The sequence below is a fragment of the Leptonychotes weddellii genome, chromosome 1 (genome assembly GCF_054177405.1).
Source record: "Leptonychotes weddellii isolate Sample4059 chromosome 1, ASM5417740v2, whole genome shotgun sequence".
Lineage (NCBI taxonomy): Eukaryota > Metazoa > Chordata > Mammalia > Carnivora > Phocidae > Leptonychotes > Leptonychotes weddellii.
Window position 1 is genome coordinate 151,616,448 of NC_138369.1, and position 19,027 is coordinate 151,635,474.

Consider the following 19,027-nt stretch of genomic DNA (forward strand, 5'->3'; position numbering starts at 1 on the left):
CCTTTCAAGTAGATGATGAAGTGGGACTTCCTGTTGCTGGCTGGGATCAGCCTAGAATCATGCACTGTGTACCATCAGCTCTCAGCAAACCCAACCTGGCCTATCTATCTCCAGGCTCTCACCGCCTCCTGGGCAGGCCTTGAAAAATGACAACAATACAGATCACATCCTTCTCCTTTAGGGGACAAGACTACAGAGGGGAAGACTGTTGAGACTGTCCTTCCAAGGCCTTCATGACATGAAAGTATAAAGAAAAAAACCGTTTCTCTAAAAACCATGAAATAAAGCAGACCAGATGAACTCTAGACCTTAAGGCTCTTACGAAATTAATGAGTAGCAAAATCGCACAAATACTGTAGAACATGTAAACTTAGAGGGGCGCCTGGTTGGCCCAATTGGAAGAGCATGTGGCTCTTGACTTCAGGCCATGAGTTCAAGCCCCACATTGGGTGTAGAGATTACTTAAATAAATAAATAATCGTAGGGAATGTAACAATACAGGAATAATTAAAAAGAGCCAAGCATTGGCCCTGTCAGGTTAAGAAGAGACAATATACACATTGTATGCATAGAAGCATAAGCTGACCTTTCCTCATTAGAATTTGTTTAGCTCACCTATTTGGTAAGTTTTTAATACTGGAAAACACTTTTTTACACATTTTACACATTTTAATAAGCTCCCCACTTAACAAGTCATGTCAAAATCAGTGTCTACCTTGTTACAAAAACAAGAAGATCCAGAGTGTCACAGGTGTCAGAAACTGGGTTGGGGGGACATTGTCCAGGCACTCCTTGATGATGTAACCCCCAAAACTCCTATCATGGACAGATCACAATATGCTCTAAATTCCAGGAAGGCAACTTTCTCAGTGGTGCTCTGCTCTGTGACCTCTGTGACCAGGTGGCACGGAGAAGATGGGAACACTGGCGAACACATTCCAAACCCTTCCCTCTCTGGGTATGTTGTCACCAGACACATCTTATGAATACTCTCTAACAACGGCAGGTCTCACCCGCATAGCTTGTTTGACTCTTCCTTCCAGAACCTTGGGGTCAGTTTAATGCAAATCAGAGGCTCAACCTCCTGAAGCTGGCTCCATCTCCCCGCGGAGCAAGGCTGTGGGCACTGGGGAGGGAGTGGCTGGGAATGGAGGATCAGAATAACAGCTCTGTTCCTACTGAACCTGCATGGAGCTGGGGGAGAAATAACCATCATTATGGCACCAGATTAACCTCCTCCCTTATGACTGGAGGCCACTTCCTGTTCCCAGGGGCCCTAGGGGCTCCAGTGTCTGTCCTGGCCTGGGATATCCAGCCTGACACCAGGCTGCCTGACCAACATCATCAAACATACCAGGCTAGATAGGAACTCACGCCACCACTGTGTCTCCAGAGCTGCTAACCTGGAGCCCCAACAAAGGACCCCATACCCACAAGCCTCATCTCTGAAGATGACCCAGAAAGAGGTAACTCAGCTCACTCCCAGACACAACCAGTTCCATAATCACTGCTCAGCAATAAACCCATAGGCTGAAACTTCATGCTTGCAGAAGCTTCCCCTCGGTGTTATTTTTATCAGACTAGATTACAGCTGGTCATCAAGCCCCAGATCACATGTGGCCGAGAGAGTATTGTGATAAGAGAAGCAATCATCTGTCATACGAATAGGTCACACTCCTGGTCCCCACTCAGGCTCAAGGTCCTGGACCTCCCTCTCACAGATCCTACCAAGCCTTCCGGTCAAGGGAAAAGGGAGTTGAGGTTTAGAGGCAGACCTTTACCACAAGAGCCCCGAGGATCAGCCACAGAGAGAAGGTCGTTCCTTGTATGTATGCAAGCTCTACAGCCTCTTCCTGTTCATCATCCCAGGAGGTTCAAGGACTTGGGGAAGATGCAAAGAAATCTTAGATACTGCCTCACTCAAAGGGACTCCAATTCTAAAGACACTTTACAGCTGAAGGGTCACCACATTTTTAGAAATCTCACTATTTTCTTCTCTGTGAGCTTTGTAGGGGGCAGCTGGAGGGCAGGCCCTTTGTCATAGAAAAAGTTCACCAGTACCTCTGAAGAGAAATCTTGTCAGTGAATTTCACTTCTCCTCCTGGTAAGGGATATTGCAAAGACCCACACATTTTTCTGAGGATCATATATAATACTAGAAACTCTTTTAGGGGCATTGCTAGGACTACTCTTTGGCAATAGTATCTCATCTAGCGGTAGTACTCACAATGCCCCCATGAGTCCGGGAAACACGCACTGGTACAGCTTTGCAGTCTGAACCACACACCTCACAACGCTCTCCCCAGCAGGGACCCACATATTACCAGAAATTTGAGTCATTATCTCCTTGGCTTCATCCACCTTGTCTGGGCTCCTGGCTTCCCTTGCACCCTGAGGTGTAAAACAGTAACTTCCAGGGTCCTTTGGGTGACTGTATAACTTCACCATATTTAATTAATGCCACTTGCATGCACGAATAGTTACAGACAACTGTGAGTCCCTAGAGGGCAAGAATAGTCTCATTTATATTACTGTACTCTCCAATCTAAAACCTCCTGATTCACAGGCTGTACCCTTTAGAAATCGGTTTGATTGTTACATTAAGGGTGGTGATCGTTTTCTCTCCTATTGTGTCTGGAAAAGGAGGTATCTGTTCTTCCTTCCCCCACCCCAGAAACAGGTAGGGAAATGCACATGCCCCAAACTGCTCACCCAGAAAACAAAATCATTACAGAGTGCCTGAACCTGTTAATGGAAGATCTGGAAAAGTGCTGAAACAGTCATGGTGAGAGATTACATTTCCCCCACATGAAAGGCAGGCTTCTCATCAAGCCAGGAAAACCCAGAAGACTGACTACCTTATACAGAGGTAAACATCAACACCATCAATGCGGAGAAAGTAAACACGAATCGCCCATTTCAAAGGACCTGTGACCTGTCTTCTGAATGCTTTCTGACATTCATTTTTCCCTTCAGCAGTATCACACACATTAAACTCTATCACTCCATCTTCAGTGTAACAATCCATGCAGATCCCACCAGCCCTTTTCCCAACACGCATTACCCTGTGTGCCTGCTCGCAGAGCCCTGCTTTCATAAGCCTAATAGTTGGTCTGGAGGTGGCCCCATGACCCCACCTTCGGCAGAAAGATATCAGAGAAGTCTATTAGATGCTCCGGAAAAGATTTCACCCCCAGCAAGAACACGGTTCGAAAGTTCTCCTCCTGGCCAAAAATAGCGGGATGCCCGGGCTAGTGATGCAGACACTGAGATCCTTTTAGAGCCTGGACTCTTTTCCATAAACAACTACTAAAGTCCAAATCTTTTTATTTTTAGGTTGTCTAAGGCCATGTTTCCGCCCTGGCTGGTTGCCAGTCTGACCCAGCTCTGCTGATATAATGGATCCTGCCTGGGTGAACAACGAGGCAGTTGTCACAAATCCCTGTCTATTTAGCAGGCAATGGACTTAGCACAGGGGTTTCAATTAGGTAAGATATTTATGTATGGTTACCCCATAACCATCGATGCAGGACTCAAGCATTCTTCACAGAATCTGGCAGGCTTTCACAAGGCAATAGTGGCAGTTGGGGGTGGAGAGCTGGTTCATGCATTTGAGCGGGAGCTAGGAGTTTGTGATTCAGGGACTCTGCTGCTCTGGTCAAGGGAGAATGTGTTCCCACTAAGGAGATGGCAGCATTCTGGGGACCTGGGTGCAGACCAGTACTCAGGAGCTACATGGACACCCAGAAAGGGCCTTGTAACATGCCACATATAAGTATCGCTTTTCTGTGATGCAATTTCCTTAAATATCCTCAGTTGTTAGTGAAGTGTGTCAAACATGGCCACCTCATGTGAACTGTGCTTTGGAGAATAAAGAGAGGAACCCGAGTCCTAAGAAATCCACAGCAGCAACACACAGAAAAGAAGACAAGAGAACCGGAGTTGCCACTCCGAACCATTGGTTTTAGGCACGGCTTCATGGTGCCTTCCAGACAAAGTGCCACCGAGGCTAAAAAGGAACCTAGAGGTCACCTCAAACACCCCACCTCTTTTTTAAAAAGCATTTTATTTTTGGGGGTGCCTGGGTGGCTCAGTCGGTTAAGTGTCCGCCTCTTGATTTCAGCTCAGGTCATGATCTCAGGGTTTTGAGATCGAGCCCCACATCTGTGGGCACACATGCTGGGCTTGGAAGCTGCTAAAGATTCTCTCTCCCTCTCCCTCTCTCCCCCCACCTCTCTCTAGTAAAAATAAAATAAAATAAAGAAGCATTTTATTTTTTTAATTGCAATATAATTCACAAGTCTTAAAATTCATCCTTTTAAATAAAATTCAGTAGGCTTTTGCATATTCACAAAGCTGTGCAGCAATCCCCACTACGTAATTCTGACCCCACAGCCAATAGCACTCTCTCTCCTTTTCCCTTCCCCACCCCCGCAACCACAAATCTACCTTCTGTCTCTATAGCTCTATCGATTCTGGCCCTTTCATACAGAAGGCATCATGCAGTAGTCGTACACGGTAAGGTATTCTCTCGTATATAATATTTGTCTGTGGGATTTCGTGACTGGCTTCTTTTGTTGAGCATAGCGTTTTCAAGATTCGTCCACATTGTGGCATGAAACAGTACCCCATTCCTTTTTATGACTGAATAATATTCCTTTGTATGGATACACATTTAATTTATCCATTCAGCAGCTGGACATTTGGGTTGTTTCCACTTCAGGGCTTTTCGGAATAATGCTCCTAGGAACATTCACATAGAAGAAGTTCGGTGGTCGTAGGTTTCAGTGTGGGCTTTCTACTTCAAAATAATTCTAGAGTCACACGAAGTTGCAAAACCCGTACTAAGAAGTCCTGGGTACTCTTTACCCCGTTCCCCTCGACCAGGCTTACACTGACTTAACAACTGTGCACTGGTTATACCGACTTAATGATTAACAATTAAAACCACCCTCGGCTTCATGTGCATGTGGAGGTCCTTCGGTTCCTCTCTTTCCCGTGACACTAAGGTTCAGAAGCCTGGGAACTTGCCCAAGAACACAAAGCAGTTAATGCCTTTTTTTCACCATCTATTTAAATGTTGCCTGACTACTTCCTTACCCCTCTCTCCACCTCCCTCCCCCTGCCACCCTCAAAACCCTGTCTCTCAAGCTCTCCTTCCCTGGCCGGTTTACCATCACTCCTCTGCTGCCAAAGTCCTGACCTGAGAGCCCGGCTGAGTATTTCCATAAAAGGAGGAACATGAAAAAAAACATGGAAAGGGTTGCTCTAATTGCTTTTAAAAAAAAATGGTTTGCCTTTTTGAAACTAGCTAGAAGTGGTGGTTGCATAACTTTGTGAATGTACTAAATGCCACTGAATTCTTCACTTTAAAATGGTTCGTTTTTATGTAAATTTCACCTCAATTGAAAAAAGTGATTTGTCAACATTTGAGATTTTTTCTCTTTGCCACACTTGGGATCTGCTGGCTCAGAGCCAGAATCAGAGGCACTTTTACTATGCTTGATCTTCGGGTGAGAGACAGCAAAGAAAAATGTGTTTTCCTATAGTATCTATTCAGAGAAGATTCTTCAGAGATCATGTATCTTTAAGAGAAAAAAAGCCCTATTTAATATATATGTGTTTTCAATGAACTTACACATGTACCCTGGAGATGTTTTGGTTTAACCCTGCTAGAGTATTAAAGTTCATCTGGCTAAAAATGGTTTGAGGTTAAGGATAAAGTCATAAGCTATATTAAATAATGCACGAGATGGCCTGGAAATCCTAAAGAACATGTCCAAAAGAATTCACAATTCCAGAATTCTCTTGCCCCTATCTTCAGATGATGCTCAGTTCAAGACATTCAGTTGTGGGGTCTTGCTTGTCTTCTCTTTGCTTGTTCAAATGTGGAAGGAGGTACTGAGAACAGAAGTCTGCAGACCTCCATATCACCTTCCATATAACTTCTCCTGACGTCGGTTCTCTCACCTTTTAAATGAGGGAATTGGACTAGATCTCCACCCTTCCTGCCTCTGACCATCTCTCAGATTCACCACTTTGCTTTAGAGTCTGGCTCACAGGCCATACAACACAGCAAGAGGAGGTAAGCTTAGGTAATCGGGACTCTTTACAAAACAGCACAGCACCCCAGGGTTTACCCCACTCCCACCTGCTGGGCCACTGCTCGGGAGAGAAACTCAAACAATACAAAGGAAAAAGTCCAAGATTTACACTAAAAATAAAAAGAGAAATAAAAAAAAATAGAGTAATACACATGTCCCATTGCATGGTATCCTCCTTTCACAGAGAACAGAGAATCTCTGTCACAAAATTAGGGGGAAAGGCAATTTTCTATAATGCAAATATTTTTCTAACAGATATGAGTATACAAAGGGAAGCAAATTATTATAATTACTAGGTGACCAAAAACTTAGAAAAAGAACAGGTGAGTCTGTTTGTTTGTTTTGTGTTTTGGTGGTGAGGGGGCAGTGGTTAGCGATGGGTGGAGGCAGAGCAGAGAGCCAGCCTGGAATGGTTTAGCTCAAGGGGTCTTGCACACAAGCGTCATGGCCAAACACACACACTCCTGTTCCCTTCCTTGTTTATTTCCCACCCAACTACTTCATGGTATTAGCTTTAGGAAAAGGTTCCCTCTGCCTCAGAGTTACTTTACTAACATTACCCACCAATATGGCATATATAACAAGTCCTTCATAAGAAATGTCTCTTCATGGGGGTCCTGGGTGGCTCAGTCAGTTAAGCAGCTGACTCTTGATTTCAGAGCAGGTCATGATCTTAGGGTCATGGAATCAAGCCCCACGTCGGGCTCCACACTCAGCATGGAGTCTGCTTGAGATTCTCTCTCTCCCTCTCCCTCTGCCCCTCCCCCCACTTGCACATGCTCTAAAATAAATAAAATCTTTTTTTTTTTTTTTAAAGATTTTATTTATTTATTTGACAGAGAGAGACATAGCGAGAGAGGGAACACAAGCAGGGGGAGGGGAGAGGGAGAAGCAGGCTTCCCGCGGAGCAGGGAGCCCGATGTGGGGCTCGATCCCAGGACCCTGGGATCATGACCTGAGCCGAAGGCAGACGCTTAACGACTGAGCCACCCAGGCGCCCCATAAATAAAATCTTAAAAAAAATGTCGCTTCATAAAAAAAATAAAATTTAAAAATTAAAAAAAAAAGAAATGCCACTTCGAAATGATCTACAACACAATATGTTTCAACAGCTTTCACAGTGATCAATTCTCCAAGCGACAAACCACAGTTGACTTCCTTAAGCACTCAGCTAAGTTGGTATAGTTATATAACTGACTTCAGAATCCTAAATATTTACCAGGCACAGAGACCAGTTGCCCCTCAATAAAGTCCCTTAAAATAGGACTTTTTTAGTGTGGGCACACAGCCACTTTTAATAAAGACTACTTTTTTTTTTTTTTTTTTAAGGCTACATTTCTAGCCCACCTTCCAGCTAGGTATGGCCTTGTGATTATATCCCTAGCCAATGGGATACAATCAGTGGTTGCTAGCAAATGTTAACCACCAGTTCTCTCTGGGAGAAAAAGAGGTGATAGGAGAAGCCCTGGTTTGCAGTGTTGCCAATTTCCATGGCATAAATACTCCCCAAATGGCTAATTTCAAGTTTCTACCTTGATGGCACTGAACATGGAACTGCAAAGAACTACAGCTCTCAAGTTGGTGCCAACTGGCTCCAGCACATCCCTGGATGTAATAGAGTATTACATGTGATTTCTGGGCAACGTCCTTAAAGCAGGAGGCAAGTCTTAATGGATACAGACATGGCCTTCCCTTTGCTCCTCCTTACTGGCCAGAATAGAGCCGAGATTGGTGGAAGTCCAGCCATCACACTGGATATTAAGGAGGACGCTATGTATATAGAAATGGCAGACTCACAATAGAACAGCCCAGGTCCCTGCTAATCATTGCTAGCAGACTGGCCCTGGAATGTTACCCTGCAGACTTCATTTATGTGACACCTGTGAGAAAGAGGAAGCTTTCTATCTTGTAAATGCATCTGATAGTTAGAGCTTTCCCATTCATAGTGGAATCTGTCCCAACAGAGGGCATCACACAAGCTAAGGAATGAAACTGAACAAAACTAGGACTTGCATCTGGTAGAACTGTAAAGGATTCGGATTTGAAACAATGACAAAATGTCTGAACCTTTCTGGAAGGGACAAAGAGGATAGAGAGAGAATAAAATCAGCGAAGAGAGCAGTCCACAGGGGAAGGGACTGGAAAGGCTGAGCTACCCCCTCTCCTGCTCAGCTCCCTGCTCCCCCAACCTACAGACCCATGACAAAGAGTGAGCAGCCAGTGCCCACGAGGCTTCCTCCTGGGGCCAGCTCCCGAAACCACGAAACCACGGCTGGGCTGGTCGATCCCCTCTGGGCTAGAAAGAGACTGTTCTCAGACCTGTTTCTTGTAGAGCATTTTTCCCAGGTGGAGAGGAGAAATGGGAGATGTTTAAGGTCACGTAGGGGACAAAGTGAGTTGACTCAGAGGCAACAAGAAGGTTAGCATATTCTGCCCTTCTGGAGTTTATTTAAAATACACTTTTCAGGCACAGACTGGTCTGTTACTGTCTTTGTGTTGTACAGTGGCTTCCAGACAAATGTAGAATGGGACTTACTTAAAATATAGGTATAATTTATTATTACATGTGAACCCACCCCAAAAGTTAATATGCAAATGGAACGTAATAGTGTCATAAATATATTCTTACCTACTTTTGAAATACTCTTTCTCAAGTCCCTAGGAAACAGGTTTGCACCATCAAACCAGCAATTCAGCAATGCTGACTGAGTATCTGAGCGCATCCCTGTGCGTACTCTGTGGGGATCCTACAAGGACATTTTCCATTCACTCTGTACCTGAAAAGTCTCTGACTGTATATTTTATTCTATTTCAGTCTCTTGACAACTTCAGACTCAAGGACTCCTGTGTAATCAGCAAGATCTTTAATCCCTCCTCACCACCCACACCAACCTCCCCTCTAATACAGGTGATGCTCCGAGCCTGACACGGGTTGAGGGTGGGAGTGGGGGGCATGCTCAGTGACAAAGGAGGAAAGGGTAGGGAGCAGCAAGACCAAGTCAGCAGGAACAGAGGGAAGAGCCTGGATGAGGCACACACAGATGATGAACACCTGGGGGAGAAGGGCTTCTGAAAGCAACTCTATACAGTACAATCTAGTTCTAAGATAAAAACCAGGAAAGAATGAAACTTCCAGTCACACCCCCCTCCCCCCCCCCCCGCAAGAATCCTAACAGTAGCTCCCATTTAAAGGGACAGGGATCTTGTAGATAATTACTCTTAAGTCAAACATCCAGGCACTGGATGGAACTCTCTAGGTTCACATCCTGGCTCTAGCATTTGCTGACTGTAGCAAACTACATATGTGTGCCTAGTTCCAGTTCCTCCATTAAAAAAAAAAAAAGGATTATCAGGGATATTTTGCAGGGTGGTGGTAAAAATTAGAAAGCATGATATAATGCTCATATGCCAAAGGTCTGCACAAAACAATATTCTACCAATTAGAGCTATAAAACTTTAGGTTAGAAAAGAATATATGTGGTTACTGTTGATATGCAATCAAAAATTGAAATTAAGTTGATGGCATAGTTTTAAATTATAACAAGTAAGTACCAGCTGAAATGAGCAACATTTATTAAATAATCCACCCTCTGATAATCTGGGCTCCCAGAGAAAAAGGAGATAAATTCAGATAAAATCTAGCACTGTTCTGCCAGCTCTGTTCTGTAAATCCTATCTCCATTTTCACACCTCTACTACCCTCACTTATGTTTCCGCTTAATAGCACCCCTATTCTCTTGAGCAAGAGGGAAAATTCTGTCATTTTCGTTTTTAATGGAAGCCTGACATCTGCAGACTACCTGTGCCATTCCCCTGGACCACTGGCCAAATCCTAAAATGTAGCTTAAACATTTGTGAAGAAAGTCTACCTCTGTAAAAGTAAGTATACCTGCTAAGAAGTCTATCTTTAGCAATTTCATGCCTACGGGGCTAACTTGACACCAGAATATCCTATAAACTAAATGACCTTTTGTAGTCAGAAAACGTATTATCTAAACAAGCTGTTTGCTTCCCTCCAGTATAATTCTGAATAAGAGGAAGAGAGCTCCTTCTGAAATCCAATATTCAAGTGAAACAGAAAGGATCCTCCTGTTAAAAGGTACATGGGAGGTACAGGAAACAGCCCATGGAGGGGGCTGTGAGCTGATTAACAGAAGCTATGAATTAATTCTTCAGTACCAACAATTTAGAAAAGAGGAATGTGGATTTACAGTGTCTTGACCTAGAACTAGCATTGCTCATCATAAGGCTCTCTGCAGACTTTTAAGGCAACCAGTTACGCAGCTTCTGAATTAATTTTGTAGTTTATTTGAAGTATCATAGAAATAACTACTAGAGGTTTTAGTTATACACAAATACTAAGGAATTTTCTTGAATGAAGACATTTTAAATTGGGGTGCACATTTTGAACCCCATTAGCTCAAACTCAAAGTCAAACAAAAGCAAGGAAATAAACTCACTTGTCAAACTCATCAAAGAGATCACAACTCTGCAGTTTTGAAAGAGCAAGTCGAAAATATTCCGCTAGAAAACAAATGGAATATTATAAATAAAAGGAATCATGGCTTCTTAGGTACATAGTAAGCCATCTGCCCCCTTCCCTCCCCCAAACCCATTTCAAACTGGTACAGCCCCATGGATTTATTCCATGGTGAAATTAATGATACAACTGCAATTAGCCAGCACCACTCAATAGGCACACTCCAAGGACACTTTACAAAAACTCCAGAAAAGAGAAAAAAAAAGATGCTTAATCTGAAAACAATCATAAAAAAGTAACCCCCAAAATATCAACATCAGATGACATTAGTAGAGAATATAGCCTTTCAAACTGACATTAGTCTAAAAACCAATTTTCAGTAAATTTAGATGTATTATCAAATTCTCTGCAATATGTTTTTAAAACATATACACACACATACATACAATACACAAGCACAAAACAGGATCAGTTGAATATGCAAAATCTAACTAAGAAAACTGTAAGCTTATCACCTCCTGGGCTTTCAGGGTCTCTCCCAAAACTACAACGTAAAGCTACATAAAGCCAGTTCATGTGTCAATAAGCAAAGAGAAGACTATTCTGTCATTAGTAGATAGAGTGATTCTCTCTCAATTTGGCAATAGTGAAATACCTGCTTGTTAAAAGGTTGATCAAGGAGCTAGGTCTTAAATTGATGAAATAAAATAAAACTCAGAGGTAAAGAGGCGAAAAGGGGAGCTGGGGAGGACGTTAACCCAACCCACAGGGTATCCTGCTAATTCTACATTGGAATAAACTAAGGCATCAGAACGCATGAATAATACCATGGCTAAACCAAAGTAAAAAAGCAGTTTCTCAATAAAAACAACAAATCTACCATTTTATTCTTAAATTCTACACTGCCTCAAAAAGGAGTAGGGATTTCTATATTGAAATTTAACTTCCTTCATCCCATCTCCAAATCATTTTCTTTAGGAATCATTATGACACATAAAGATTAAAAGGCCCTAAAATTATATAAACATGTGGTTCACATCAAACACCATTCACATTAATAGGGTTAGGTAAAGGATAATATTACTGACCTGATGTTCTTATCCCATAGGGCAAATCAAACTTATCGCTACCATACAAGGAAGCAATCTTTTTAAAATCAGCTGCACACAGAAAAGGGTGAAACTGATGAAACCTGTGGGAAAAGGAAGAAGAGTGATTTCCCCAAATGCCTACCATATCTGCAGCCTTCTAAAATCACAGCTGAAATTAACTGCAGTAGAGTACACATCTTGATATACTGACTATATGAACGTGTAATTGTTTTTTTAATTCTTTAAAAATCACTACATGAACGTGTCATTGTTTTTTTAATTCTTTAAAAATCACCTGAAACAGTATTTAAGTATTATATAGAATGGGATATGCAATGCAACTACACAACCGGAACGTAAACACTTTCCAGGTTGTGGAACCAAAATTACGTCACAGCTTCAGGGGCTAACGAGGGGGGATCAAAATTTAAAACAAACCAACACCAAGTGATAACATGTTAGCCATCTGCAGGAAGAGACAAAGGAGGCAGTAAGGGAAAATAAAAGCATGGATGCTAAGCCACTCTCAAATTTAAAAATACCGTGTGTACAAAGTTGTGTCAGCTGTGAAAATAAAAATATAACAAAAATTCGACGCGCCGAGGATTAAACTCTTTTCTGATATCATTAAGACTTTCTCAAGAACAAGAACTGTGGGCACTGTCTTCCTATCATCTGCTCTGTCCTGCCCTGCTAACCCCACTCAGGTACTCTCACAGACAAGAGAGCCAGTTTGAGGAGGGTGGGATGTGCTTCCATTCCCCACCTCTCCTCACTTTTAGCACCCAGCATGGAGTAAGCAGGCTACATATGGTTAATAAATGATTGAATGAATTTCAACTCCATGTTACTTCTTCATGGAACCAGTATGACGTAGAAAACAAAGTTTTTTTAATTAAAAAGAAGGAACAAGTCAAACTAGTCCATACTTCATCCCCCACACTTGGCTCCACTTTTCCAGTCCTAGCAGCGCTGCCCTTAGTCTAAAAACTGCAGGTGCAGATCACAGTGCCCTGGGGCTTCAGGGGCTGCATGACAAAGAGGAAATAAACAGCCGTGGGATAGGGGTGACATAGCTTCAGTTTCCTTCTGGCTTTGCCACTCAGGAGCCACTAATCTGGGACAAGTCCCATGAGCTTAACGTTTTCAGAGCGGAGTTAGAACTCACACCATATTCAGACTAAGGAACAGGTGAGGATGAGCCCTTCCTGCTTGACACAGGATCTGTGCCCCAGACTTAGTTGTGACAGTGTTAGCAGTCTCGAGGGTCCAGCCTTATTTATACATGTTGGGTTCCAAGGTAAAACGTATTTATCCCCGGTGTAGACTGGGTTCCAAAGTAAAGTGTATTTCTTACTATGGGTCATGGTCAAAAAAGTTTAAAGCCACTAGTTTTGCAGTGGTCCTAACTGGACACACCGCTATGGAAAGACTACAAGTAGTCATGCATACCTGTGATCATATGCAGAAATGTTTTATGTACCTGCAGTTTCCTAGAGAGTTGATTTTAAAGGAATCTACAGCCCCAAGAGGTTAAGAACCAGTAATGAAAAGGTACAGTAACATAATTAAAAGAAAACAGACATTTTTGATCTCAAATGGGTAAAATATTGAAAAGCCTGTACCTGTTTTACACAATTAAAATGACCAGACTGTCATTTATTTCTCTTTCTCTAGAAGCACTTTGACCAGCAATCTGTCAAAGTTGAGGTGACGGAGGAAAAGAATATTTGTGGCTATTCTACAAGTCCTAAGTAAAGATCATTATTTACATTCCAAGTATTTCACTGAAAGTCCCTCCAAGTCAGGAAAAAGGTCTCATCATAAAGTTTAACCTAGAGGCAAGGGACAAACAGCCACAAAATAGTAAGGGTGGAAAATAACGTGGAAACAACAAAGTGGGGGTAGTAAAACCCTGAAGAATAGTTCACTTTTTTATAATCAAACACAACTCGGCCTCTCTAATCTCACCTATGTAAAAAGAATACTGGTCTGATGGACTTCTTCAATGCCTTTGCTAAAAATATATGCAGAACTCTGACTAAAGCACAAAAAGAGACAGGATATTCAAGCTCTTCCTTAAATACAGAGTGATGTGTTAGGTTAGGAGTGTCATTCTACTGCTAAGATTCATACGGGAAAAAAAACTAAACAGGTGTGAGATACGATTACAAACACATTTTGAACATTTTGTATGTCACAATTTCTTTTAGATTTTTACCTCAGGAGAGAGGCAAAAGCTGGCTTCGATAAACAAGGCTGGATCTTATTTCTCCGCTTCATTTCCGCAGGTGGTACCCTATGAGACAAAAATAGGGTCAGTCAGAAACCAGAACCAGGCAGCCCGCCCAAAGGAAAGCGAATGCCCTGGGAATCGGCTCAGTGCCACCACCCAGAGGCTTCCCAGGCATGGAATTAACAGCTCTCACAGAAGCTCTTGAGGGAGGACAGGACCTTGCATGGGTTTGAGGATGCATGGATACAAGGCAAGAGAGTGAGAAAGGCTGAGGTGACAAGCAACCCAGAAGTAATTCAACAAGCAGTGAACAAAGAGCCTTCAAGAAGGGCTAGGATTACCACACTGTGGAGGCCCCAAGCAGGCTGACTTTTTAGAAGTACCCCCCCGCCGCCCCCGCCCACCCAGAGCCTGAGGAACCCAACACACGCCCGTGCACATGGCTATCTCGGTCCTCCATGCCACATCTGGGGACACCTACCACAGAAACACAGACCTGCAGATGCAGCCTTGTGATCTGGCCTCCACAAATCACACTATTCAGAGTCCTATGGAACTCTCCTCTATTCTTGGCACAGGTTAGGCCCTTCTGGGTCTCCTGAATGGAGTGCTTGTCTCCACAATTTAAAAGGGTATTGTGAAACAAGACAAAGCACGAAAACAAGAATAAGCGAAGGGGACAGGGTGACAGGATCCAAATTTAACCAGCTTCATAACTGCTTAACAGAAGAACATGTTAATGATCAATGATATGAGGAACTCATCTTAAAAAACTAATCCATTTTCTTATATAATCACAGGACTCAAACTAAAAGTATTGGTCTCAATTTTCAATGTTTTGTTAAAAAATCCCCATAGTTGGAACTGCTAGGTTTCTAAACGACAAAGCTAGTGAAGTCCTTATCAGAGAAACACCTTCTGTGAGTACCACAAATGGCAAGAATCCCTTGATTTATAGGTATGGAAGGTACATAAATGTGGTGGACCAGCATATTAGACCATAAAAACCAAATTATATTCAGAGGACAAAATGAAGTGTAAGATACATTTCTTGGTTTCTAAGGTTATTCAAACAGAAAACCTTTTAGGATATTGAGAAGACAAGCTTTGAGTGGCTTTAAAAAGTTATCTGTCTTAAATAATTCTTAAGCAATTAAGTTCACAGCACAAAACCCACCCGAGGTAATTTCCCACGGTACTCTGTATGACTGGAGTGGTGTGTTAGCTTAGGAGTGTCATAAACATTCATCAAAGCCTGATGACAAAAGACTGTGTAGAATTCAGATTCTTTACATTGTCTTCCTTATCATTTCCCTTGTGACACACAACAGGATTTGTAGGGAAGTAGCAATCTAGTAAACTCCTTGCTTTCTCTTCTGTTCTTGTCTTCCGTTACTAAGTGTGGTACAGAGACAGGACGCAGCAAAGACAGAAGGAGAGATCCCCATGGTATAACCCTCGTGTAGTGTGTAGTCAAACTTCTAAGTCCTCTAGCTCATTATTTAAGTCCAAAGCCTAGAAACTTAGGTCCAAACCTACCCACCTGGCATTGGGTTTTCCCAGTGACCATTTGCCTAACTTCCTTCCATGAAGAGTATTACAATAATTTTTCAATCAACCAGTGGTGAAATAACTCAGAAGCATCAATATTTTTTATCTAGTAGGATCAAAAAAACCAAAACAAAACCCAGAGACGTGATCTAGGATTTCCTATTGAAAAACTGGCAAAGAGTACTGATAGTTTAAGACAGGAAATTATCATGTGATTTATTTTGGTATCATATACTACCATCTACTCAGGATTTAAGGGTCATCAAAACTTTATTCCTAGCCAAAGGACTGGCAATAGGGAAAAGGATAAAAAGCTTATAAGTTTTCTCTGCAATAAAACTACCTGTGCCTCTTCAAAGTTTTATATGTGACATTTTAAGTCAACATGGTTTCATAATGTACATCTATCATCATTCACCAAATATTTTTAAACAAAGAGAGTCTATACTTTAATCAGCAATCTCTTATCCAAGCATTTTAGGCTCAACAGTCAAGTACAACGGAGTCCAAGAATGACGCCATCAATTCAAGGAAAGGAAATATTATATGATTGTCCCAAAGACAATCAACATCACTGCTTCACTGAAAAGTCAATAAAAAGAAGGTGCTATTTTATCAGTTTTAAACTGTTAGAGTACAACATGGAAGCTATCAGAATGGTAAAACCCCAATTGATAATGGAAAGCTAGAAAAGGCTCAAAATGTTAAAAGAGGTGGTTTTTTGTTTGTTTTATAGGTCTCTCTAGGATCATTTGTGTGTCTCTGCGAAAGACTAGTTTGGGAATTATTTTTAAAGAGCAAAAATGATAGGGTGCCTGGGTGGCTCAGTCAGTTAAGCGTCTGGCTCTTGGTTTCAACTCGGGTCATGATCTCAGGGCTGTGAGATTGAGCCCTGAGTCACGCTCAGTGCTGAGTGCAGAGTCTGCTTGAGGTTCTCTCCCTCTGTCCCTCCTCCCATCCCGCTCTCTCTTTCTCAAATAAATAAATTCCTTAAAAAAAATAATAAAGAGCCAAAACGAAACTTACCAGTAGATGTTTGTTCCCCATAATATACAATGCAGCACATAATAGAGAAAGACAGCACTCAGGAATATGGCCACAAGGTACCCTCTCATGGCTGGCCCACCTGAAACACAGGAATGAAGTCCCAAGAAAAGGCAATATTATCTGTTCTATAGATGGGTTCACACAAAGACTCAAATACAAGATTAGTGAACAAACATATAGAGAGGGAAAGAGAAGTAAAATGATGTAGGCCTATTATTTTTGGAAATACCCACTAAATTTGCAGGAAAAGAGTATTTTTTTCCTATCTCTCCTCAGCCTCTTTAGTCAATATAACATGGTAGGTAGACCAATAAACAGTACCATTGTTTCAAAGCTGGTGGCTTCCATACTACTTTTTCATGTTAGAGAAGTACCCATTTGATTTTTCAGTATCATAGCACAGGTAAATTTAGCTAATTTCTTCCTTATTTTTGCACTACACAGACAGTTTGGTCCATTATACACTGTAGATAGATAAAAACCTGGACACAATCCTCTTTAGAATATAAATTTAAAAATCCTTTATAGGATATATATTTTTTAAAAACCTAACCATATTTAGTTCTCACTTTTGCTTCCTAGAAATAAGTTCTCACTTCCACATGCAATTCAATGCAAAAGACAAATTTAATATATTATATGGTTCTTATAAGAGATTTCAGTGCTTGTGATTTGAAACAAGTAAGCTATCTCTTTGCCTCTCTTATCAAGTTTCTGACTCATCTAGACAGTTGCACATACCACTGCTCCCACTCCTGTTCATATCTATTAATCTCAGTCGGGGCAACGCAGTGTAGACGCTGTGAGTCTGAGGAGATACATTTCCAAATAATATCATGCTGTCTCCCTTTTAACAGTAAAATAAGGCCAAATGGAACTCTTAAAATAAGGCACTCCTTTGCCTTCATAAGTAGAATATAATAAACATAATTTAAGCTTTCCTTGATAATGTGGGGTCATAATTGTGCTGGGCTCCTCTGGAACCAAGAAGGGTGTGGGACTGTTGGCTAAGCAAAAGTCGTTATGCAGTGGAGATCGCTGGTTTCCCTTCCCTGGCTCTCGGCCGCTGCTTCTCACTGCTATGCAGGTAGCCACCGTGCCCACATGCCATTATTGTAAGGTAGTCAGAAATGCTTGTGTAAGGAGAAAGCAAACAGAGGGGGTAAATGAGCTAAACTGACACATCTACCTTAGTACACATAGTTCCTGTGAAAAGTCAACACTGCTTGGCAATCAGAAGACAGGAATCATGGCCCAGCTCCACATAATTCCTGGCTTGGGGTGGGGGGTGGTGCCTTAGATAAATCAGTTTACCTCTTCCAATGCGAGTATCCTTGCATGTTTACAAGTGAGAGCACACAACCTACCTCTTTGAGCTATTAGGTAGATGACCCCAAATGATGGGTGTCTCAGACAACCTAGGACACAAAATATGTGAATAAGTTTGTGCATTTTACTGTTGTGGGTTTTCTGAAACTGAAGTCAGCTGTGCTCTTTTTCTAAGTTGTAATATGCATGGGTTTTGAGAAAGCCAAAGTGAGCCTTGGTCTACCCTGACTCAGCCTACACTGCATTCTTACTGGCCTAACAGAAGGAGGTAGTTGCATGTGGTTTTGGCAGAAAGCCCACATCCTCTGACGGCAAAGGGAGTAAAGCATGTAAAGAACATCTAGATCTGCTGCTTCCATCCCCTCAGGCCTGTGCATCTCTTTCCACTTTGTTTCGTCTTCCTCATGCATTTGTAATGTATGCTATCTTGATGTATTGTGGGTTATTTTAAAAAATCACCTTAAATTCTTCATGGTAAAAAGCAGGAAATGCATGATTATAGGTAGGTTAAAAAAAAAAGGTATGGCGAGCTTTGGAGGCGGAGAGTGAAAATGGCGGCCTCCCAATCTCCGCTCCGGAGGAGCCGAGAACTCGGGGCCCTGCTCCTCAGTGAGCCCCCACAGAAAAGCCGTCAGTCACTCCCCTCTCCCCGGTCTCCGGCTGCACTCCGTGCTCACCCGACCTGTGACCGCGCGTTTCTATCTCTGGCACCCGACCCCGTGTGGAGTCTCCAAACCCAGCAGATCCCTGCGGTGCACTCCCGCCGGCTCCTCCCGGGGGAGGAAGAATTAAATGATGTGAAGGGAGTCTTAGAAAATTAAATGAAAAACTTTAGTGGTGTGCCATCATCAAGATGGGGACATAGGTCATTTCTGATTTTAGTCCCCCTCACAAGAAGACCAGCTATCAACTATTAATAGACCGGACACCATTTTGAAAATCTTAGAACCTGGGTGTGAAGCTGAAGCACCCGCCAGACCACGGAGACTGAGAAGGACTGTACTGAGGAAAGGCTACAGTCTGACCGAATGCCCCTCCCCCAGGTGAGCACAGACCCACACCAAGAGGGCCTCCCTGGGCATATGGTTTCTCCAGTGGGACAAAGAGAACCAAGATGGACATACAGATTTCCCAGCATTATAAGATGCTTCCTGGTAGGCCAATTTGGGTATCATGTCATGGGGATCAC

The 19,027-nt window shown here is 42.4% G+C and overlaps 1 protein-coding gene and 1 long non-coding RNA gene across 8 annotated transcripts in view; one reads left to right on the forward strand and one right to left on the reverse strand.

Annotated features, from left to right (window-relative positions):
- The window catches only part of ST3GAL6 (ST3 beta-galactoside alpha-2,3-sialyltransferase 6), a 47,215-nt gene that overhangs the window by 12,344 nt on the left and 15,844 nt on the right, over nucleotides 1–19,027 (reverse strand). For 2 of the 7 annotated variants that reach the window (XM_081798073.1, XM_081798066.1), the window contains exons 2-5: nucleotides 16,489–16,588; nucleotides 13,897–13,974; nucleotides 11,673–11,776; nucleotides 10,565–10,628 (exon numbers count right to left, since the gene is read on the reverse strand). In XM_081798073.1, coding sequence (XP_081654199.1) covers nucleotides 10,565–10,628; nucleotides 11,673–11,776; nucleotides 13,897–13,974; nucleotides 16,489–16,577 — 335 coding nt within the window. In that variant the 5' untranslated portion in view covers nucleotides 16,578–16,588. Of the gene's footprint in view, nucleotides 1–10,564; nucleotides 10,629–11,672; nucleotides 11,777–13,896; nucleotides 13,975–14,392; nucleotides 15,569–16,488; nucleotides 16,618–17,876; nucleotides 18,316–19,027 lie in introns of those variants that run through there. The other 5 variants (XM_081798069.1, XM_031027432.2, XM_081798086.1 and 2 more) reach the window with 5 other exon arrangements.
- LOC115940719 (uncharacterized) lies at nucleotides 396–10,648 on the forward strand. Its single transcript, XR_004075449.2, has 3 exons — nucleotides 396–3,488; nucleotides 8,920–9,012; nucleotides 9,829–10,648. It is a non-coding gene; the product is annotated as an uncharacterized LOC115940719 (long non-coding RNA).